The sequence below is a fragment of the Oryctolagus cuniculus genome, chromosome 7, assembly GCF_051225735.1.
Source record: "Oryctolagus cuniculus isolate XC-2025 breed Fujian yellow rabbit chromosome 7, ASM5122573v1, whole genome shotgun sequence".
Classification (NCBI taxonomy): domain Eukaryota; kingdom Metazoa; phylum Chordata; class Mammalia; order Lagomorpha; family Leporidae; genus Oryctolagus; species Oryctolagus cuniculus.
The window spans coordinates 77,300,180-77,324,177 of NC_142873.1; the positions used below are offsets into that span (position 1 = coordinate 77,300,180).

Consider the following 23,998-nt stretch of genomic DNA (forward strand, 5'->3'; position numbering starts at 1 on the left):
TCTCTCTCCTCCTTTATAGTCCTCCTCTGCCAATCCCAACTCGGCTGCCCACACGCCGAGTACGCTGCTCTCCTCCAATCAGGAGCAAGTCCTGCTGTTTATTGGTTGAACTGGAGGCAGCTGGGTAGAAGCTGTTTCCTCCTCTCCCAGCGCCATATTGTGGGAGAGCAGATGCATAGAATAAGTCTTAATTCCAGTAACTTAGTCTAGTCCTAGCTGCTCCCCACAAACTTTAAAGCTCGTCAGACATAGAAAGCGAATACTTGGCTCACTCAAAGCCAGAGACGGACACTAACCAAGACCAAATGCAAATAGGCTAACTTATGTAGCCAAAGCGCCACCGGATTCAAGAGGACTCTCTCTGTGCACAGAATACTCCTTCATAATTGGGCTGTCTTGAGAGAATAAGTGGACCTCGGCAGACTGTCGGGTCAGCACAGGCATAGAGCAGGATGCTTCAAGGGGACAGTCAGGGTAGAGGCTGAGCCTGGGAGTCAAGCAGACCAACGTCAAACCCAAGCCCCAGAACTTGCTGACTGAGTTGATCTCTTTGTACCTTTTAGAGCAACTGAGAGAATTAAATGAGTTCATGAGTGCCAGGTCTGAACACAGTGGGGGATCTCTAGCAACGCTCCAATCTCAACATTTACAAATCGTCTGTTTCCTCAGAGTTGTGCGATGCTTTATGAAGCTCTGAACACCTGTTGTCTGATCCTCACCGTAAGCTCGTGAGGCAGGCAGGGCGGGGATCTGCCCCATCTCGGGAAAAAGAGCTCTCCACCAGAGGTTGGAGGACTTGCCTAAAACCATACGGGTTTCCAGGACCCTCCACCACACTCCCCCTACCTCTTATTTTGCATAGGGCTGAGCTCATGTGTTTTGAACTGGCTCTATTTTAGATGATGACATTTTCTGATAACATCTCCAGGGTCTGAAGGAGGCTAGAGCAAGTCATTGGGTCACACCTTGCAAGGAGGTCAATGTCATTTCTGCCAGTGACCCCTAGAGAGCAGCAGAAAGCAAAGGACACACCACTGATTCTGAACAGGCCTGGAGCCACCACAACTGGCTAAGACAGAGGGCTGCATTCTGGGTGGGACCAGCACAGGATGGAGGTGAGGCCAGCCTGCAAAGGGGCCGAGGCAACGGGGGTCCTGCAGAAGGAGCTCCAGCCCCAGCCGCAGCAGGCATCAGCCCTGAGCCCTGATCAGGAAAAGGGGGCTGGAGAACTGGGGCTCCCACTCCAGGTGGTCAGACCTGTAGAATGTCTCCTGTCTGCCCCAGGGCCTCTGCATCCAAGGCCTGGCGCATCATAGGTTATTAGCTGAAAGGATGACTGAGCTTGACCTAACTGCTTTCACAGCTGCCCTAGTCCTGGGGGACTTGAGGAAGGTTAAGAAAGCAGTGGGGCAGTGGAGGAGTGCGGAAAGCATCTGGCCCAGTGGTTAAGCCACTAGTTAGTGTGCCCACATTCCATAGCTAAGTGCCCGAGTTCAGTTCCCCGCTCTGGCTCCTGACTCCAGCTTCCTGCCAGTGCAGACCCTGGGAGGCAGCAGTGGTGGCTCAAGGTGCCACCCATATGGGATACCTGGATTGCATTCCTGGTTCCTGGCTTCAGCCTGGTACAGTCCCAGCCATTGCTAACATTTGGAAGTGAACCAGTGGATAAGAATGTCTTCTGTCTCGTCTCTCTGTCTCTTTACCTCATAGATAAATTAAAATAAAAAGGGGGAGGGCTGGCATTTAGCAAAGCAGTTACGATGCAGCTTGGGATGTCTGTATCCCGTATCGGAGTGTCTGCATTTGAGTCTGGGCTCTACTCCATTCCAGCTTCCTGTTAATGGCTGAAGTGCACCCTGGGAGGCAGAAGGTGGCTCAGGTAACTGGCTTCCCGCCACTGCCCTGGGAGATCTGATTGAGTTCCTGGCTCCTAGCTTCAACCTGGCCCACTGGCTGTTGTGGGCATTTGGGGAAGGAACCAGCAGATGGTTTGTCTGTCTGTCTCTCTGACTTTCAAATAAATAAAAATAAATTTAGAAAAGCTCCTGGGACCTAGGCCGCAGTCATCTGGGCCCTCCCTCGGCATCCACCACGGATGAGCTGAGGAGCATCGCTGAGTGACATAACCGCAGCTCCGCCAGCGCTGACTCCTCGCAGTGGTTTAGAAAGCGCATTCCCGTGGGCTGCCTCACTTAGCCCTCAGAACAATCCTGGGAAATGCTCTCATTTTCACTTCACAGACCAGAAAACTCAGCTGCAGACAGGAAGGGCCACCCCCTCGAATTTAGGCATTTGCGAGACTCCATTCTCAAACTCAGGTCTCCAGCTTCCTAGTTCATTAGTCTCCCGACCGCTTAGTGGCCCCTGCGGGGGCAGAAAGTGCCTCGTGGACTCTGATTTTAATGTTTTCAAGTACACAGGCAATGCGTGAATATGAAGGATCTTTAAAAAGTTCATAGAAAATGCATATTAGGAGAAAGCTATACATAGATTCAAAACATTTTTGCACCAAAATAATCTTTTCATTCCATTTTCCACAAGTTTTTTGAAATATCCTCATATATTTCTTGTTTAAAAAAATGAAATAATGCATAAAAGGCTGAAGTCTCCCTCCCCATTCTTCCCCTATCCAGCTCCCCAGGCTGAGCTTGTGGACAGCTGTGGGCATTCTTCTGGAGCGTGGTCACTACCATGGGTGTGAATGGGAGACGTCATACGTGTAGGATGTATGGATTTTCTAACATAAGTGTGATCTTATCATACGGAATGTTCTGTACCTAAGCTTCTTTTGTGCTTTTTTGGTTGGTATTGAGTTAATTTCCCTCTCCCTCTCCCTCTCCCCCTCCCCTTCCCCTGCCCCTCCCCCTCCCTATCAATGCATTTAGAACTATTCTGTTCTCTTTAATGCTAATAAGAGACGTTTTAAGTGATTTCAATTGATTTGATTGCTAGATCATTTATACTAGGAAACAGACTTTTTAAAATATTTATTTTATTTGAAAGACAGAGTTACAGAGGTGGGGTGGTCTTCTATCTGCTGGTTCACTCCCCAAATGGCTGCAAACCGCTGGAGCTGGGCTGATCCAAAGCCAAGAGCTGGGAGCTTCTGCCGGGTCTCCCATGTTGATGCAGGAGCCCAAGGACTTGGGACATTTACTGTTTTCCCAGGCTATAGCAGAGAGCTGGATCAAAAGTGTAGTAGCCAGGATTCGAATAGGCACCCACACAGGATGTTGGCACCACAGACGGCGGCTTTACCTGCTATGCCAGAGTCACAGCGCCAGGCCCAGAAAACAGATTTTTAAAGGATTACTGTTGCTGTTTTAAATGACGGGGAAACCACTGTGAGATCCAGACCTCATGGATATTTTCCATTGCATCTCTCCCACCAGGTGGCCCTCTGCAGAAAAGTGCGCCCGTCAGCCTGCGTCACCCCTGTTTGGGTCCCAGCGGGAAGGCTGAAGAGTCTGCCCAGGCCACTGCCTCCGAGGGCTCGCCCTCCCCAGAGCCCGAGGGCACAGGCGTCCCGCTCAACACGGGCGTGAGGCTCATCCTCCAACACGTGCAGGCGCTGCTGATCAAGCGCTTCCACCACGCCATCCGCAGCCACAAGGACTTCCTGGCCCAGGTACCGCTGCCTCTCTTCCGGGGCTTTCCAGCCTCTCCGGGGTGTGCGGCCAACATGGTTCCAACATGGCAGGTGCAGCTTCTTCAGCTTCTGTCCCCTTGGTTCTTCCTTGCCCACCTGCAGTTCGATTCTCTCTAACACCTTTCTTGGCAAGTCTGGGACCTCACTAAACAAAAACCATAGAAGAGCAGGGGAAACGTTCATATTTTTATTTTTACAGTGAAAGGTTCCATCGTGTTGTGTTTTGTTTCCACGATGATCCCATCCATCAAGGCCACTGTCCCCTTTTTTCTTGCTATGTTTTTTATTTAGAAAAGAAACTGCTTCAAAGAGTGGTGAGTATGGTGACTTGCTCTTTGAACTGCCCTTCAACCTCTGCCGAGCATTGGCCTACATCCAGAAGCTTCAGTTGCTACCAAACATTCTGTCTCCCACATTTTGCCTGTGCACACCCTGCCTGGGAAGTTCCCCCAGAAAGCTGACCTTCTCCCCCAAGCCCTGGTTGTGAGGCAGCAGGATGAGTGTTTGGAAGTATGAATGTGTGTGCATGTGTGCACACTCCTGTATGTGTCCAAGTATATGCATGCACATGTGTGTGCAAGAGTGTAAGTGTGCTTGTCTTGGTATGAATGTATATGTGAGTTTGCAAATGTTCATAAGTATGCATGAATGCGTGTCTAAGTATGTGCATCCCATATGCATCATGTGTGTGAGTGCACATGTGACAGCGTGTGTGCATGCATGTCTCTGTGTGCATGTATACACTACAGGAGTTGTGCATGCGTGTGAGTGAATGTGCATTGTGGGACTGATGTGTGAGTGTTCAGGCATGTGTGCGTGAGTTGGCATTGGGTGGGCATACATGTACATGCATGCCTGTGTGTGTGTGAGCCATCTCACACGCCACAGCCCCATTTTTATACTTAACCCAACAGATCGTGCTCCCGGCCACGTTTGTGTGTCTGGCTCTGATGCTTTCCATCATCGTGCCTCCTTTTGGTGAATATCCCGCCTTGACCCTTCACCCCTGGATGTATGGGCAGCAGTACACCTTCTTCAGGTGCGCAGACTCATCCCCAGGGTCGCCTCCCCCTCTGTGGCGTGGGCTCCCAGGCCACGTGCCGCTGTGCAGGGCTCTTAGTGTTACCCCGCAAGAGGAGTTACGGTGTCTGCCGCTGCCTGGCAAGGATCCCACGTGGGCAACCAGGATGCCTTGGGAAGGGGAGTAAGGAAAGCGGATGCGCTCAGGGCGAGGGGCTGCGGCTCGGGCTCTCAGAGGGGCAGGCGACACAGCATCAGCGCACAGGTGTACCAGCAGCCTGCCCCACTCCCAGCAGGCCTGTAGCGGTGCTGAGGCAATGCCTCCTGTACCTGCCTGACACAGAGTTGCCACTCCCTGGCCTCTTTGTCCTCTCTCTCATGGTCCCTAAGCTAAGCCTCTCTCTCCCTCTCTCCAGCATGGACGAGCCTGGCAACGAGCGCCTCGCCACCCTGGCAGACGTCCTCCTGAACAAGCCGGGCTTTGGCAATCGCTGCCTGAAGCAAGAGTGGCTTCCGTAAGTGGCTGCACATCCCTGCCCTACTGTCCGCGGCTCCCGAGACCCGATGCTGGGGTCCGGGTTGGCAGGGCCAGGAAGAGACCTCTGCCACCTCGGTTCTGTCCTGTATTTCACAGAGCAGCACCACATCTCTGACCCCCCCCCCCACCTGCTGGGAAGCCCCCGCCTCCCGGGGAAGCTCTGCCTTTCTCAATGCAGAAGCCCTATGCTGAGTTCACAGATGGTTCCCCCTACCTTGTTTGAACGGCTTCTGACCAGGGGGCTGTGCTGTTTTCTAATTGTCTGTCCAATGGCATTAACGCCACACACGGCCAGCTCGCAACTACTGTTAGAATATAGAGAAGGCAGTTGGAGAGGATGGGTCCAGAACTTCCTATAGGGCCCCAACAGGTTGATGTAATTTTAATTTCTGTGCCATCCAGTCTTTTCCCAAAGCTATTAGTAAGGACCAAAATTCTCGCTTTTATTTGTTCAGTCTCTGAACAGCTAGAAAGAAAAAGGAAGATGAAACAATCCACAAACTAGATAATAATTATCCCCAGCCCCACACCTCACCCGAGACCAGTCTTCAAGAGGGTGAGAATAAAGTGCCTGGACGTGAGACAGAGAGGCCAGGAAGGATGGGGATGGGTGCCAGGGAGCCTCGTGGGGGCTTTGGAACTGACCTTGGGACATTCTCTTTTCTTCTATGAGGGGGTACCCCTGTGGCAACTCGACCGCCTGGAAGACTCCCTCTGTGTCCCCAAACATCACCCACCTATTCCAGCAGCAGATATGGACGCCGGACAACCCCTCGCCCTCCTGCAGGTGCAGCACCAGGGAGAAGCTCACCATGTTGCCCGAGTGCCCCAGGGGCGCCGGGGGACTCCCGCCCCCGCAGGTACCTCCACCCCTCCACCCCATGGGACACCAAGGCCTGCGAGAGCGGGGTTGGGGGATGGGGGACGTGTGTGAGCCTCAAGCCCACTAACATCCCCACTGGCAGTTGAGGGGAAGGACTGAGCGAGGCTCCCAGGGGTTTCTCCGGCACTGCCACCTGGAGGAAGTCCCTGACCAAAAGCTTCCTTTTCCTCCAAACATTTCCTATCCAATCCAGTGAGAACATGTTTCTTACAGTACACAAGTCATGTGTGCCCGTGATACAAAAATTAGGCAAGCCAGAAGGGAAGGCAGTCACCACTTGCAGATAACCACCCATAGCGCTCGGTTGCCATCCACCCAAACATTTAAAATCTCACCTTGACACCAGCTCTTTTCCCCTAATACACATCATGGACATACATCCATGCCAACAGATACACATCTGCACCAAATCTAACACCCGCACACTAGGTCATTAGTTGGACTTTGTTTATTTAACCAATTTCCCTTTGTTGGATATTTGGACTTCCAATTTTCTCCATTATAGACAATACTGGGCTGTGTATTTACACATGTATGTATTTACACATGTGTGAACATTTACACACGTATGAACATTCTTCAGAGGCTGGCCGTGTGCTGTGCATCTAACACAGGTGCACCTAGGTGCACAGGTGCTCGCACACACAGCCAGGAGCTTATCTCGCAGGAACATAGATGGACACCGTGGCTCTGAGTACCAGCCTTTCTCGGGAGCCCTAGACTCCGGAGTGCATCACAGGGAGCCCCTCCCGGGAGCTTCAGAGGTGGTGGAAGGGACCAGAGCAATGGCACTTTGTCTCAGGTTGATAATGGGCCTTCCCCCTGACGTGGCCAGAGCAAGCCCTTTCGCAGCCTTTCGGGATCTGACAGCGAGTAAACAGTCCCCAGCAAGGCAGTGCGGTGTAGCGGGCAGAGCACAGGCCTGGGGATCAGGGAGGCGTGGCTTGGCTGCCCCGGCCAGTCTCGGTGTTCAATTCCTCACCTAGAAATTCGGGATGAATGTACATCATGCAGAGCATTAATTCAATGAAATAATGTCAGCGAAGAATGACTTAGATTCAACTCAAGTAATGACAGCCCCGAGCTAAGAGTGGATAAGACAAACCCCAGCTTTTCTCTCCTGAGGAAGGCGATATGATTGGTCCTTGATGCTTTATGAGCCACTGCTCCCTAAAACAGGCCTCAGCTTCATCAGCCAAGATGGCAGAATCTGCTTTTCAGGCAGCAGAGTGGAAGAAGGGACAAAGGGGAAGAGGAGGCAGGGTGTGCCAGTGTGCGCTAGGAAGACTGCCACAAGCCACCACGTGGCACTTGCACTTAGACTTGTGTGTTACAGGCCAGAGCCCAGCGTCAAGGAGACTGGCAGCCATCATCTTTGTTCTGGGCGGCCATACCCAACAAAGTGGGTTATTAGGATGGTAGCGAGGAAGAGCCAGTAATGAGGACGAGTGAATTTTGCCACAGCCATTATCACAATGGCTGGCTCCTAACAGATCGATTGTTCATGAACACCCAGTCTTTTTTTTTATTCTAAAGCATCTACTTTTATATTTCTTAATATTTCTCAAGCAATGTATCCTCTCTTTGGATCACAACTCAGCCACTAAGCTTCATGGGGGTCCCAGCAGAAGAACTCAAAGAGCCTGCCTCAGCTGCCTGCACTCCAGAAGGGAGCTTGGCTTCTGGTTGGTTGGCGGTCAAGTGCTAAGGGCCTCTGTGGCTGTGTCCACTCAAATCTCCCCAGCGCTGGGTCGCCCAAGCCTGTGTCACTGCACGTTAACTTCTTGGCTGGGAGAAAAAGAGAAGGCCGAGCATAGTTACGTGGTGATTCATTTCCTAAATGAAGCCCGACCTCCACACTTAGACTCCTCAGTAGCATTTGTCCTCGGTCCCTGGGGAGAAATCTACAGGGCCGCTGCAGTCCTAGAGAAAGGCACACCAGTTCCTCTGAGTTTCTTTCACTACTGCATTTCCTCCCTATCATTCATGCCTCTCTGCAGTAAAATAACGTCACACATCTGCACAGGGACTGCTCTCTCTCTCTCTCGCTCTCTCTCTCTCTCTCTCTCTCTCACACACACACACACACACACACACTCCCTCCTCAAACACTCCCTTCTCTTCAGCCCATAAGTCAGAGGCGTGGACCTGGCTCAGGGGTAGCAAGTAAACTGCTGTGTCTGGAAACCAGGGTTGGTGGATGTGGTGGTCTCTAGGCCCCTTCCTGCTCTGACATTCTGTGAATGCTGGTGGGTCCTGAGCAGGAAGCGCTGGGTCCCTGACTTCTGGAATGTGTGGAGATTATGTTGGAGGAGCATTGTGTTTGCCAGAATTTATCAGAAAGCAATGTATCATAAGCTGTCCCAATTGTTTTGACCTGGGTTTCACCAGAGGAGCACGGTGGCTCCCCAGGGTGCTGCGTGCGGCAAGAGAAGCGGACGGTAAAGAGGGAAGAGCAAGGGCTGTGGAGTCAGACAGATGTAGGCCCAGGCCCTGGGCCAACCACCCACCCACTCTGTGACCAGTGCAAGGCAGCTGCCCTCCTTGAACCTCAACATCTCTGCCTGTCCGATCAAGTCCGACTCCTCCCTCACCAGGGTGCTGGAGTTAGGAGGGCTCGTGTTCTGTACGCTGGCACACAGCAGCATGAGCAGGTGCTGGTCCTGCTAGTATGAGAGAGAGGAACACGGAGAGCAAAAGGAACTGAGAAGGGAAAGTCAAAGGGGAAAAGGGAGGGAAGACAGCGTGCAAAAATGAGGAGTGTGCTGTGTGGTGGTGGTGGTTTAATGCCTCCAAAAATTCTCCTTAGCCCCCTCTGGGTGGGCCCCCGGGACAGAGCGAATGCTTGGGCCCAGGTTCATGAGTGACCTATGCAATTGGCTAATATGAGCAACTAAGCACCGGCTTCCCAAAATTACAGTAATATTGCCACCTGGCGGCCAAACTTATACATTGCTTGAATTTTTCCGAACCTGTTGAAAGTGATTTGTAAACCATAAGGCACGGTTCCAGTCGTTTCACTTGTGTCACAGATTTAGCACGTGTCATCTGTATGCCAGGTACTATTCTGGGTGCCAGGGACACAACAGCCAACAAGTCTGAGGAAGCCCCTGCTTGCCCAGAAGGCCTCTGCTGCAGGCGGCAACAGACAAAAACAAGTCATCCACGAGGGAGATCAGGCAGGGGAGTGCTGATGATAGGGAGGAACTGGAAGTAGAATGTGAGATTCTACAGGGAGAGTGGACGGCCGAGTTCAAAGCTACATCATGAAAACCAGGGAGAATGGGTAGGAGGGAGAGAAAGGTGGCAGCCAGGGAGTTCAAGAGGGAGGCAGGGCCCGGCCACGTGGGGTCCCTTGGATTTGATTGTGGGCTTTTTGGCGTGTGGTAAACAAGATGACGGAGGTATTCTTTTTTTTTTTATTTAGTAAATATAAATTTCCAAAGTATAGTTTATGGATTACATTGGCTCCCTCCCCATAATTTCCCTCCCACTCGCACCCCTCCCATCTCCCGCCCCCTCTCCCATTCCATTCACATCAAGATTCATTTTCAATTATCTTTATATACAGAAGATTGATTCAGTATATATTAAGTAAAGATTTCAACAGTTTGCACCCACACAAGGGGTATTCTTAATTTCATGTTTAAAGCTCCCCTGGCTGTTGTGTGGAGAATGGAATGTGGGGGACCCAGGAGAGAATCGGGGAGCCCAGTCTGGAAGCTTCTGTAGAGTCTGGGTAGTGGCTTGGGCTACAGTGGAGGCACTGGAGCTGGAGAGATGCGGGTGACTGGTTTTTGTTGGGGATATGCCATCCCAACTTGTCAATGTGTTTGGGAGATGCCAGTGCCTTATTTAGTATTTTCCCAGCAACTGAGGCCACAGGTGATTTGGGGAGAGGAGTGAGCAGCTGCACACACTGTGAGGCCTCGGGGTGCAGTTATTCACAGGGTGTCTGCTTGCCTCAGAGGACACAGCGCAGCACCGAAATCCTGCAGGACCTTACAGACAGGAACATCTCCGACTACCTGGTGAAGACGTACCCTGCTCTCATAAGAAGCAGGTGAGAAGGGACCCTCTCTGCGCCTCATCCCGGCTTGCTGTACCAAGTATTCACTACTGATAGAGGACAATGCACTCTCACAAGTTACCTATGGTCAGGGCAGTGGGGCTTTTTGTTTTCAAAGATTTTGTTCATTTGAAAAGCAGAATTAGAGCGAGCAAGTGAGATTTTCCATCCACTAGTTCACTCCCCAAATGGTCACAACAGCCAGGGCTGGACCAGGCAGAAGCCTGGAGCCCAGAGCTGCTTCTGGGTCTCCCACGTGGATTCAGAGGCCCAAGGACTTAGATCATTCTCTGCTGCTTTCCCAGGCGCATTAGCAGGGAGCTGGATGGGAAGTGGAGTAGCCGGGACTCGAACCAGCACCCAGATGAGATGCTGGCATCACAGGCAGCAACTCAACCCACTACACCACAATGCCAGCCCCAGCAGCCTCATATTTTAACCAGTTAGGAAAGAGAGACAAGATTTGGAGGGAGACGAGGGAGTAAAGGGGGGAAAAAGAGAAGAAAGAGGAGGAAGTAAGAGGCGGTGCAGGGCAGTGCAGGGACTGCTGCTTAACGGGTAAAGTGCCTGGAACCTCTTCTGGTTTGCTTGGCTCTGCTGCTGTCCTAATCAAGCCCCACCCAGACACAGCAGCCACAGCATCCCTGGCCATCAGAGCGAGCAGCTTGACCACAGGATGCTCCAGAGAGAGGGATGCAGCCCCACGCGCTCTGCAGCTTTAAAACCAAGCATCCTCATTTCAGCAGTGATTTCAGCTGCTTCCCTTCCTAGCGCCCTGAGCAAGGGACAGACAGACTCCAATGGCTAGAATACTGCACGTGGCAAACGCACCTGCTGAGACACTGCGCCAGGCCGGCAGTTAGCGAAAGGAAGACACCACCCAAGCCCCCAGACAAAAGCAGAGCACGTGGATGTCCCCAGTAATGTGATAAACAGCAGCCCCTCCAAACTTTGACCTCAGCAGCAATGTGCAATATGGAATACTGGACTTGCTGCTTGGTGGTTGACGACCATGACAGTTCATAGGGTCTGGGGCTGCTGTCTGCTCATTTCCCAGCTTCTTGTTTTAGCCCAGATTGTCTGAAAGTGAACGCCTTAAGTGTGCAGGTGATTAGTAGAGTTATGTCCATTGGTGGAAGGGGGGAGGGCTGCAGCCTTCCCTCCACCTGGGCACAATCCTTCCCATGTTTTCCGGGTCTGAGTGGACACCCTGGTCTGATGTGTGACCTGACAACAGATCACTCAGCCCAGCTGCAGGGTGTGACTGGGAGAACAATGGTGGAAACCCCAGTCTTTTCCCCGCATGTGTATTCAGGCTCAGGCTCAGGCTCAGGCTCGGAGCTGAGTGGCTCCCACATGACTTGGATATTAAGAAATGCAAAAATGTCCCTATAGATTGAATCATGCCAGTTCCCCAGGGAAGAAAGTTAACACTGCTGCTGAATGTGTGTTATTCATTGCATGATTTTATTTTGACTTTCAGCTTAAAGAGCAAATTCTGGGTCAACGAACAGAGGTAAGAAAGCATTTTTATAAGAAATTTAAATCTCTGATTGAGCCAGTTAAAGCAATGGCACATGTTAAAAGCCAGACCTCCAAGGCTGTTCTGATTGGCCTCAGGAATTCAGACAGTGTGTCCTGAAGGCCAAGTGTCCAGGGACACCTGGGCTCAGGAGATGTTCAGCTGTGTCCCTGGAGGGCACACGTGGGAGAAGGTAGTCTGGTGAGGACTTCCAGAACATTCTAAGACCTGCAAGCCTCTAAGAGATTAGAATGCACCAGTGAGAGGGACTTGCAACCTAGCCCTGGACAGGGGATCTGGCCCAGCCCCTGACTCACCCCACTCCTGAAGCATCCCAGAGGTTCCAGTGGCCCCAGAGGTGTGGAGAATCCATGAGGGCATCCCAGGAGAAAGCCGTCTGAAGCACTGGGTCTGTAGAATGGATGCAGGGATGAGGCTGACTTGCTTTCCTGGGAAGATTCTAGACCATAAAAGTGAAATGCAGAATTGTCCCCTGGAGGGAACTCTGAGGATTCTAATGAAGCAGAAAATGGGAGCCAGGGGACAATCTGAGGCCCTGAGAAATCAAATTCTCCTCTGTGGTAATTAACGCTGCTGCTGTGGAGTCTGGCTTTCATCCTGCCATGGAAGGGTTTTAAGCCAGAGAGTGACCTCCTCGGGTGGGTGTTTGCATCCTCATGGCTGTAGACTTCCAGAGCCTAACAGAGGATGGGTCCCAAGGTTGGGATCAGTTAGGAGCAGAGTCCAGAAATGGTGGGGTTGCCTGAGCTGGGGTTGGGGGTGAGAGGCACCAAGCAGGGGTGGGGGGTGTGTGTGGCAGCACTCGGCCCCCTGCATAGGCCGAGTTGTTGTGTCCAGTGCTGCTCGAAGTACCTGCAAAGGACAGAGGTGGCAGAGAAGTGGAGTCATTGGTGGGTACCGGAGAGGTCACGTGGGAGAGAGGAGCTGGAGCTGGCCAGATGCCCAAGAGAGCAAGGAGGAGGCACCCCGGGAAGCGGGCAGCCTGGGCCATTCGGGTCCATGCAAGTGGTTCAGTGTGGCCCTCCAGGGAAGCTCTAGGGAGGGAAGGGCTGTCGGGGCAGAGACCAGACTCAGAAGAACCTTGAGCCTAGGCCGCGGTGGAGTCAGCAATGGGGAAGACTGCAGAGTTGGATTTGTAACGTAGGCTGATTCTGCTCACTGGCCCAGACAGTTCCCCTGCAGAAGCAGAATGCTCCTGGCAGGCGCGAAGGTCACGGCTCCACGCTGAGGATCTCTTGTTGCCTTGCCAGGTACGGAGGAATTTCCATCGGAGGGAAGCTCCCAGCCATCCCCTTCACCGGGAAAGCACTTGTTGCTTTTCTCAACGACCTTGGCCACCTAATGAACGTGAGCGGGGTATGTAAGGAGACTGAAGACTTGAGCAGGATTTGCGACTTTCCTACTTCCTATGAAATAGAAATGATTGCTGAGTGCTGAAGCAGTGAAAAACCCTCCTGCTTGTGTCTCCTGGTCCCCTAGGGCCCTGTCACCAGAAAGGCTACTCAAGAAATGTCTGATTTCCTGAAACATCTGGAAACGGAAGACAACATTAAGGTAGGTGACCCGCATGATCTGCCCCAGGGCTAAATCCTCACGTGAGCTAATGATTTTATTTCCACTTGCCCTTCCCTCCCCCTGCTGAAATCCAGCAAGGAATGTCTTCCCTCTGCCAGACCTTGCTCCTGCTTTGTCCTATGGCTAATTTTCTTCATGCCGCATCTTGGGTGTCACACAGCCTCACCAAGCCCCCTCCCACCCGCTAGGTGTGGTTCAACAACAAAGGCTGGCACGCCCTGGTCAGCTTTCTGAACGTGGCCCACAACGCCATCCTCCGGGCCAGCCTGCCCCCGGACAGGAACCCAGAAGAGTATGGAGTCACCGTCATAAGCCAGCCGCTGAACCTGACCAAGGAGCAGCTCTCAGAGGTTACAGTGTAAGCTGCCCGGGCCTGGCCTCAGGTTTTCTCCGAGGCTTTTTCCCCAACAGCAAGTGCAGGGCTGGGTGGCTGCGTTGTTGGATAGGCAGCCGTGACCGTGACTGTAAGACCTGTAAGTGCTTCGTGTACCAGACTGCTTGACCGGTCTTTCTTCCCCACCTGTGTTTGGAAAGTAAGATTATGTTTGGTTCCATCGCCTTTTTACTCTCAGTAAGGAGAGATATTCTCCTTTGCCAGTATGCAAAAGAACTGCCAGAACCTGGGAGCATTCCAGCACGCTTCCATGTCCCAATGGTAGTTAGCCCAGATTCTGGTCAGATGTCCTACTTTGGGGATGGCCGCAGGTCTCTGCCTTCCTCCAGCATGGTAAGAGCCCATGGCACTGCTTCAGCAGTATGACACCAAGCCTCTGCATTTTGCAGTCTGTTTGCTCTGTTCAAGGCCAATGTGAAGGGGTTGGGGGGATGCAGTCTGCTTCTGTGGAGTCCGGACTTTGTGCTTCAGTGTGCTGAGTGCTACCAAGCATGCCCCGGGCCATCCCCAAATACCTGGGCGTGGCTCCTCTGCACCTTCCCCTGAACACCCTCTGGGACCCTGTGGTCTCCGGTGTTCTCACTCAGCCCAAGTTTCCGCACCTTCACCTTCTGCCAAGCCTTTTGAGTATGAAATGGGAGTCTCTCTGGGATTATAAAATGGTCTGAGGGTACTTCAGTCTGTAGAAAAATGGAATGAAAAGATACATTTATTTTGGTGCAAAAAAAATTTGAGATCCATGCATAGGTTTTCCATAATACTCATTTTCCAGGAACTTCTTGAAGACCCCTTGTGTGTGTTCATTAAATAAAGCGTAGGTAGCAGAGTTTGAAGAGCACAGTTATTGTTAGCACTGTGGGATGCAGGGTGCTTCCTTCCAGCTGTTTGCTCTGGGCTCACTGTGACTGTGGGTGATGCCGTGTGTGGTTGATCAGCTCGGTGACCACGACAAATGATGCTTTTGTGGGGTCAGTGACAGTGCTCGTCCAGGGAGGCAGGAACCGCCCTACACCCAGGGGATTATGACCTGCACATGTGGGCTTTCAGCTCCACCTGCCCCCTCAGCCAGATTCCTTCTATCTGACCCAGGGAAGGGAGAATATAGTCAAGCTCCCATGGGCCATGCCTGCTCTCCTGTCACCTGAAGTTACATTATGGACATCCACCCATGGCACCTTGTGTTTCTTGAAAATGTGACTTAACAAGATAATGTCTTTCAACAAAAGAAATCAATTTCAAAGTCCATATGGTGTTTACACAGAGCATTCCAGAGACTTGATAGAAACATTATTAGAGCTAATCAGTGCATTGCACTATGAGAGCAACATGCACATATATTTCCAGACACCGTAACAACTCATTAGAAATCAGAAGAAGATGAAGTGGTGTCTGGAAATATTCACATGAAATGGAAGGACAACCCACAAACATCCACTTAAGCTTGACCCAGACTGGTTAACAGTGCAAGGGAACGACTATTCAGACTAGGGAAGGAAGTCTGGAGGCCATCACCCGGGCTTAGGTAAGGAATTCCCAGGGCCTGGCCTCGTTGCTCTTCTTGCACCTGCCCTGTCTTCACCACTCTCTCCCTGGGTCTCCCATCCTGCTGCAGGCTGACCACTTCGGTGGATGCCCTGGTTGCCATCTGCGTGATTTTCGCCATGTCCTTCGTCCCAGCCAGCTTTGTCCTTTATTTGATCCAGGAGAGGGTGAGCAAAGCCAAGCACCTGCAGTTTATCAGCGGCGTGAGCCCCACCACCTACTGGCTGACCAACTTCCTCTGGGACATTGTGAGTGACAGTTCATCCGCACCTCTGCACACAAGTGGCGCTTGTGAGGGGTCTGATGAGGAGGTGTGGGTGTTCCCACACTGCCAGGGTTGCTGGGAAGTGCTGGGCCCAGGGCCTCTGTGGCCTACTGTCCTTTTACATCTTCTTCTTCTTCTTCTTCTTCTTTTTTTTTTTTTTTTTTTTTTTTTTGACAGGCAGAGTTAGACAATGAGAGAGAGAGAGAGACAGAGAGAAAGGTCTTCCTTCCATTGGTTTGCCCCGCAAATGGCTGCTACAGCCAGCGCTGCGCTGATCTGAAGCCAGGAGCCAGGTGCTTCTCCTGGTCTCCCATGCAGGTGCAGGGCCCAGGCACTTGGGCCATCCTCCACTGCACTCCCTGGCCACAGCAGAGAGCTGGACTGCAAGAGGAGCAACCGGGACAGAATCCGGTGCCCCAGCCGGGACTAGAACCCGGGGTACCAGCGCCGCAGGTGGAGGATTAGCCTAGTGAGCCACAGTGCCAGCCACTTTTACATCTTCTTCGAAAGGCACAGAATTAGCACCCCAAAGCTAGGAAGAAGGTGGGGCACAGCTTGATAACTGCTGAGTGGGACTCTCAGTGTCCTGCACCAAGGAGGCTTCTAACCCAGAAAATACTTGCTGCACTGTGCGGCACCAGACTGGCCTTCCTGGGAACAGTGTGAGGCTGAGAAGGTCATACCAGGGGGCCCTTCCCCTCGTCCTCTTCTTAAACGAGCCCCATTTCCAAAAGGGTAAGGATAGAACTTCCCCTATAGTAGGGTCACCAGATACAGGATACTCTGTCAAATTTGAATTTCAGATAAACAACTGATAGTGTGTAGTGTAAGTATATCCTACTACAAGTATTTTATACTAAAAATTATTGTTTATCTGAAAGTCAAATTGAACAGAGTGTCTGTATTTGTATTTGCCAAATCAGACAACCCTGCCAGTGGCACTCCAGTGTGGGACACGAGCATCTTAACCAGCATCCTAACTAGCAGGCCAGCACCTGCCCCTGATGCTCCAGATTCCAGGCTGGTCTGGAACATGAACCCCAGGATCTGTGCTGTTGGAATGTAATGCCCTCGTTAGCCAGGGGCAGAAAGACAGCGTGTGCTAGGGTTGCTGCTGAATGGGTGACAGTTATCCCTATCATTCACTCAATGCATCCAGTGTTTTCAATTCTTAGCTTCTTACGTGTATCATCTGCTTTTTCTTTTCTCTTAAATTTTGAAACAATTACAGACTTATAGAAAAGTTCCGGGCCAGCGCTGCGGCTCACTAGGCTAATCTTCCGCCTTGCGGCACCGGCACACCAGGTTCTAGTCCCGGTCGGGGCGCCGGATTCTGTCCCGGTTGCCCCCGTTCCAGGCCAGCTCTCTGCTGTGGCCCAGGAGTGCAGTGGAGGATGGCCCAAGTACTTGGGCCCTGCACCCCATGGGAGACCAGGGGAAGCACCTGCTCCTGGCTTCGGATCAGCGCCATGCGCCGGCCGCAGCGCGCAGGCCACGGCGGCCATTGGAGGGTGAACCAACGGCAAAGGAAGACCTTTCTCTCTGTCTCTCTCTCTCACTGTCCACTCTGCCTGCCAAAAAAAAAAAAAAAGAAAAAAAAAAAGAAAAGTTCCAAGTTTAGTTCAAAATTTTCTGAGCCATACGAGAACTTTCCTAACAAGATGCCCCTTCTTTCTCCTCCCTCTCCCACACGCACCCAACACCCCCTATCTGGGCCTCCTGCCAACAAGGACATGCCCCATTCTGCTACCATATGATGTCAACATCAGGAAGCCATCGCTGCTGTGTTACCACCACCCAGTCCTCAGACCCCACTCAAGTTCCATCAGCTGCCCCAGTAACGTCCCTGCTGTAGAAACGGATCCGGCCCAGATTCGTGCAGTGCATTTAGTTGTCCTGACTCTTCAGTCCCCTTCAGCCTGGAACAGTGCTCAGCCTCTCCTGGACACACATGGCCTGGACACAGCTGAAGGCTCAGGCCACGGTGTCCTTCCGCCGGGCTTTGCCTGGGGCTTCCTCAGGATTGCCCTTAGCTGCAGGGTCACAGTGGATGCTGGTTCCTCTTTTGCATCTGTCAGCTGGCTTCAGATTCCAGGCTGTCCTGTCAGTGATGACACGACATTCACTTTGATCATTTCTCCACTGTAAAGTAGCTCTTTGCCCCTTTATAAATGAATCAGGATTTTAGGGATAGGTTTATTAGAGAAATGTAAATATTCTGTTTATTATAGAATTTTTTATTTGTACCTTGAATTATTTACATCTGATTCAGTCTTGATTCCTGTGTTGATCAATGGATTATGGTCCAGTTACATCATGAGCTGTTTCAAGATGCAGACTGTCTGCACGCGTGGCCATCAGCTCTTCTGGCTGGCCTCTGTGGCCTCTTCCCCTGTGTCCCCGCCCTCTTTGAGCACCTCCCTGAGGTCTGGCACAGAAAGATGGCACAGAAAGGCCCATCCTGTATCTTCCCGACACGGACTCTGGAACCAACCATCTCCCCTAGGAGTCCTGGTTCCTTCCAATGGAAAAAGGCCCCCAGAAGCCAAAATATGGATACTAAATATGTTTATGTTGCTGGAGTGTCTTTGGTCCCAGGCACGTTTGCGGACAGAAGTAGGGGAGGTATGTGTGCAGATGTGGAAATACACCCACATGTACCTGTATTTCTCAGTCTATCTGTGCACTGAACACTACGAACCCACCAAAGTCTCCAGCTCCAGTCCAACACACAGGACTCATTCTAGTTTTCCATCTTTCTCGTAACTCCTTTCTCCAAGGGTGAGAAATTGCTGGTGTCTCCCCCCAAATCATTTACCAACCCAAGCAATACTCCTCTGTATAGGAAACACCCTATCAATCAGGGCCACCAACTCCTCCCCATGGAGGCCCTCCCTCCCTGCCCCAGCTGTCCCCACTGTGTGCAGCTCCTCCTCACTGTGCTCGGGCTCTGACACTCCGGTAAGGACACCTTCCTCAACCCGCTGGGGCTTCAACACCCTGCTCCAGGCCCCCTCTGCAGGACGCCCTCCTCACCCTTCTCAGGTCTTCGTCCTGCTCAAGACCCAACCCTGCCCATCTTTCCATGCCCAACCTGAAGGCTTTAGAACCGCATTGCTTAGAAAGGGTATCGGCATTAGAGCTTCATGAGGCCAAGGACTACATTGTGAGTTTTTCTCAATCCCGGACGCTTGCTTAGAAAGGAGAACCCATGAGATTTCATGACCAATTTAAAGAGTGAAAGACCTGGTGGAATTTTATAATTCATTTTTTGAAAGATACAAACTGAAGGTTCCCTGAGCAGGAAGGGATAGGAGGACTAGGAACAACTTAATATAGGTTTGCTAACCAAGAACCATTTGGACAAATGGCATCAGAGCTGGAGGACCCAGTCCCAACTCCCATTTAGTGGAACAGGAAACAGAAGTCCTAGATAGAGGTTAAGTGATTTGCTCCTCTCTTCTCTTCAAGATGAATTACGCTGTGAGCGCCGCCCTGGTGGTGGGCATCTTCATCGGGTTTCAGAAGAAAGCCTATACTTCCCCAGATAATCTTCCTGCCCTTGTTGCGCTACTCATGCTGTACGGGTGAGTTGTTTGGCCATTAGAGCTAATGCCACCCCAAGGGAAGCAGGGAGGGTGTTGCCTTCTGCTGGAACATGTGGGCTTTCCAGGGGTGACAGCATGCACAAGTTTAGCATCCACCTGTGGCTACTAGCCAGGAATCCTTCCGGCTTTCGTTTCTGACTCTACCAATGGAGGTATCTGAATGAACCAAGGCCTGGTTCATTCACAGACGATGAATGAAGCTGCACATGGTCTGACTTCTTCTTCCACTCAAACTGTGGCCTTGACTAAAGTCTGGGAATTGGTCACCCCAATTCCTCAGCCAGCTCTGATCTATCTCTGAATCATCTGCAGCCTATGTGTCCAGCTCAGTGGCTCCCTCTGTAGTGACCAGGAGTGCTCTGTACACAGAAGCAGACTCCAGCTGGCTGCCCCTGCCTTGGGGCTGGAAGGTGGCACAGGCATTAACTCCAACAGAATTTTAGACCAGAGCTGCAGCTGTACATCCCAGGCCTGCCACGGACTGCATGTACAACCACGTGCAAATAATTCAGCCATCTGGGCCTCAGTTCCTTCATCTGTGAAGTGGGAAAAATGATGCCTGGCCCTTCCCTTGTGGCTCAGTAGGGGGTTACTGGAGCAGTGGTCTCCATTCTGTCTCTTGGTAATCATTCAGGAACCAGCAGGACTGTGAACTGTCCAGCAAGCTGTGAAGATGAGCATGTTGGGACCTTCACCTCTGCTGATCTGGACTAGAGCGGGAAGCATTGCAGGATGGAACACCTTAGGCACCTAAAGCTACTGTCTCTCTTGTTCCCCACAAAACCCCATAAGGTTATCAGGGCAGCCATTGTTGTCTTCATGGAAAGATGAGGCACAGAGGCCATGGGATGATGGGTGATCTTGGTCACCCTGAGACTCTGGCCCATTCAAACATGTCGCCCATACATGCATCCTAGCCAGAAGTGTAACACACATCCCAGTGAGCTGTGTCCTTTCCCACAGGTGGGCAGTCATTCCCATGATGTACCCGGCGTCTTTCCTCTTTGATGTCCCCAGCACAGCTTACGTGGCTTTGTCCTGTGCGAATCTGTTCATCGGCATCAACAGCAGTGCCATCACCTTCATTCTGGAACTATTTGAGAATAACCGGGTGAGCGCGACTCCTGTGGCTGCTTTGTTGGACTCATAGGGTCCCATAAGGTAGGCGCTGATCAAGCACGCACTGGATGTGCAGATGCTAGTGTGCAGGCGAGGGTGGCTGCTGGCCTCCCCCTACCTTCCTTTCCTCCCTCCTGCTCTTTTGAGTGCTGAGTGCCACGGTTTTCTGAGTGCACTCTGCAAGTTAGGAAGGACCCTCAACGATGGTAAGATTTTAGATTTGCTGACTCCCCTGAAAGTGTCCTGGATGTTAGGTTGTACACACACACACACACACACACACAATGCTTTCAGGTGGTTTTAACATTTTGCTTAAAGATTTATTTATTTTACTTGAAAGATTTACAGCAGAGAAAGGAGAGAGGAGAGAGGAGGGAGGGAGACAGAGAGAGAGAGAGAGAGAGAGAGAGAGAGAGGTCTTCTATCCATTGGCTTACTCCCCAAATAGCCACAACAATCAGAGCTGGGTCAGGCAAAAGTCAGGAGACAGGAGATTCTTCTGGGTCTCCCACACGGGTGCAGGGACCCAAGGACATGGGCCATCTTCTACTGCTTTCCCAGGCCATAGCAGAGAGCTGGATCAGAAGTGGAGCAGCTGGGATTCAAACCAGCACCCAAATGGGATGCCGTTGCTACAGGCAGTGGCCTTACCTGCTATGCCACAATGCTAGTCCCTGGAAATTTTAAAGGAACAAAAACCCTTTTCCTACTCCTGTTTCCCAATCACCCAGTTCCATTTTCCAGAGGCAACGTCTTGGTTCTTGTGTGTTCTGCAGACATACAAGCAGATAAGTGTACGTTTGTGTGTGTGTGTGTGTGTGCACGCCTGGGTTGTAGCTGTCCTCAGAGAATTTGGGCTCACTCACATGCCTGCATCTCCAGGCACCTCCCCAGCCTTTCCTTTCTCCCCAGCCCAGCACTGTTCCCAGTGGGCAGCAGCCCATGGCCAGTGTTTCTGCAGTGCTGCCTGCAGCCCCACCTCCACCCCACCCCTGGAAGGGCTGATTTTGCCAAGGCCCCACAAGTAACCACCCAGTCCCACAGCCCCCTGAGAGCCGCTCTTTCTGAGACCTTGTCAGGCTCTCTGTGGCCACCAGGCAGGAAGTGAAACCTCATCTGCCCCAAGAATGATAAGACACAGCATGTCACGGCAGGGCGGGGCGGGGGGGAGCCAGAGCATCCCCCTGGATCAGTCTCTGCTTTTGAGAGCTGTGTGTGTGCCAGGCTCACGGCGGCCTGCTAAGTCCCAAGACAGTGTGTCACTATAAGAGTAGGCTTAATGCAACTCACTTAGCAGGCAGCTACTGAGCCCTGCCGCCTCCCAGAGAAACCGGTTACTTCCATGTTCATGACGAGATGAGGCAGACGCTGCTGCACAAATTCCCAGCGTCCCACAGCAGGCTCCCAGGTCTCTGTAGCCACTGTCCTGGCTTGGTCAGGAGGTATTTACTGGGTGAACATCGCGTGATGGATCTACTGATATGAACCAGTGTGACCCAGTTCAGGAAATGGCCTGCACTCCAAGTTAGAGCTGATATAAACTGCGGTACCTGACACTCCGGAAGACAGTGTGCAACAGATCAGCATTGGAGAGAGGCAGATAAAATACCATGGGTCAGAAGGGACCAAAAGACGCTGGGAGAATCTTGGTGGAGGAGATTCAGGCTGGCCTGGAGTAAGCAGGATTACATTTGTCCATGTAACAAATACTAATGTGTCTACTGTGATCTCATCATCATGCAGGGTATTGAGGACAAAAACCAGCACACAAATCAATGGAACGGAATAGAGTCCAGAAATTAATCCACATGATACAGCCAACCGATTTTTGACACAGGTGGCAAGAACATACATTGGAGAAAGATAGGCTTTTCACTAAATGGTGTATTTATATGAATTCCTCCCTCTCACCACATATAAAAATCAGCTCAAAATGGATCAAAGGCCCAAATGTAAGACCTGAAACTATAAAATTTCTAGAGGAAAACATTGGAGAAATACTTCAAGATATTGGTATAAGTGATGACTTCTTGGCTAAGACCCCAAAAAGCTCAGGCAACAAAAGCAAAACTAGATACATGGGGTTATATCCAACTCAGAACTTCTGTACAGTAAACAATAAAGAGACATCTGACAGAATGGGAAAAATATTTACAAGTTACTTATATGGCAAAGGATGAATTATATATGAATGAAAATATATATATATATATATCAGCAACTCAAAAACTCCACAACAACATAAAAAATTGAGTTAAGAAATGGGCAAAGGACCTGAGTAGCCAGTTCTCAAAAGAAAAAATACAAATGGCCAACAAATACATGAAAAAATACTCAATATCACTAGCCATCAGGAAAAAGCACATCAAAACCACCATGAGATATCACCTCACTTCTGTCAGAATGGCTGTTATCTAAAAGAAGGAGTAACAAGTGCTGGTTAGAATGTTGAGCAAGGCAAACTCTTAAGACACTGTTGGTGGGAACATGAATTAGTACAGCCACTGTGGAAAACAGTATGGAGATTTCTTTAAAAACTAGAATTAAATTTGCCATTTGATCCAGCAATCCCACTACTGGGTATATACTCAAGAGACATGAACTCACTGTATCAAAGAGATACCTGCACCACCATGTTTATGGCAGCACTGTCAACCAAGGTGTCCAGCATCAAATGAATGGGTAAAGAAAATGTGACGGGGCCAGCACCGTGGCTCAGTAGGTTAATCCTCTGCCTGCAGCACCAGCATCCCATATGGGCGCCAGCTAGTCCTGGCTGCTCCTCTTCCAATCTGCTGTGGCCTGGGAAAGCAGTAGAAGATGGCCCAAGTGCTTGGGCCCCTGCACCTGAGTGGGAGACCAGGAAGAAGCACCTGGCTCCTGGCTTCAGATCGGCACAGCTCCAGCCGTTGCAGCCATTTGGGGAGTGAATCAATGGAAAGAAGACCTTTCTCTCTGTCTCTCCCTTTCACTGTCTGTAACTCTACCTCTCAAATAAGTAAATACAATCTTTAAAAAAAGAAAAAGAAAATGTCTCACACACACACACACACTTCAGCTGTTAAATACTACTCAGCTGTTAAAAACTGGAGGCCATCATGTGGGGTGAAATAACCCACAGGAAGACAAACACCACATGTTCTCACTTTTATGCAGGAGCTAAAATTAAAAACAAACAAAAACCACACTCCATCTGAACACAGAATGTCGATTACTAGAGGCTGGGAGGAGTGGAGAGATAAAATAGGGGACGCTGGGTGTGGCTCATTGATTGTGACAAATATACTAATGTGAGATGAGGGGAAACGGGGTGGGGGTATACAGGAACTCATCTTACTACCTTTTAATTTTTGTTATGTAAGTTTAAAATTAATAGTTTTTTAAAGATTTATTTATTTGAAAGAAGGAGTTTACAGAGAGGGAGACACACGGAGAGATCTTCTATCCCCTGGTTTACTCCCCAAATGGCCACAACAGCCTGAGCTGGTCTGGTCTGAAGCCAGGAAGCAGGAGATTCATCCAGTCTCCTACCTAGATGCAGGGTCCCAAGCACTTGGGCCATCCTCCACTGCTTCCCAGGTGCATTAGCTGGGAGCTGGATTGGAAGTAGAGCAGCTAGGACTCTAACTGGCACCCATATGAGATGCCAGCATTGCAGGCGGTGGCCTCACTCACTATGCCACAATGCCGGTCCCAAAATTAATAATAATTTTAAAAATAGGAAAAAAAGAATTGGGACCCAGACCCTGCCCTCCAGGGGACCACGGACTAGTAGAGAAGTAGGGAGATTAAA

General features: G+C 50.9%; 1 protein-coding gene across 2 annotated transcripts in view; it reads left to right on the forward strand.

Annotated features, from left to right (window-relative positions):
• Positions 1–23,998, forward strand: part of ABCA4 (ATP binding cassette subfamily A member 4) — a 137,859-nt gene that overhangs the window by 92,762 nt on the left and 21,099 nt on the right. Inside the window, exons 27-38 of one of the 2 annotated variants that reach the window (XM_051857469.3) lie at positions 3,393–3,628; positions 4,564–4,688; positions 5,086–5,184; positions 5,881–6,067; positions 10,059–10,153; positions 11,643–11,675; positions 12,953–13,058; positions 13,182–13,256; positions 13,466–13,635; positions 15,284–15,461; positions 18,950–19,065; positions 20,050–20,197. In XM_051857469.3, coding sequence (XP_051713429.3) covers positions 3,393–3,628; positions 4,564–4,688; positions 5,086–5,184; positions 5,881–6,067; positions 10,059–10,153; positions 11,643–11,675; positions 12,953–13,058; positions 13,182–13,256; positions 13,466–13,635; positions 15,284–15,461; positions 18,950–19,065; positions 20,050–20,197 — 1,568 coding nt within the window. Of the gene's footprint in view, positions 1–3,392; positions 3,629–4,563; positions 4,689–5,085; positions 5,185–5,880; positions 6,068–10,058; positions 10,154–11,642; positions 11,676–12,952; positions 13,059–13,181; positions 13,257–13,465; positions 13,636–15,283; positions 15,462–18,949; positions 19,066–20,049; positions 20,198–23,998 lie in introns of those variants that run through there. The other variant, XR_016210884.1, reaches the window with a different exon arrangement.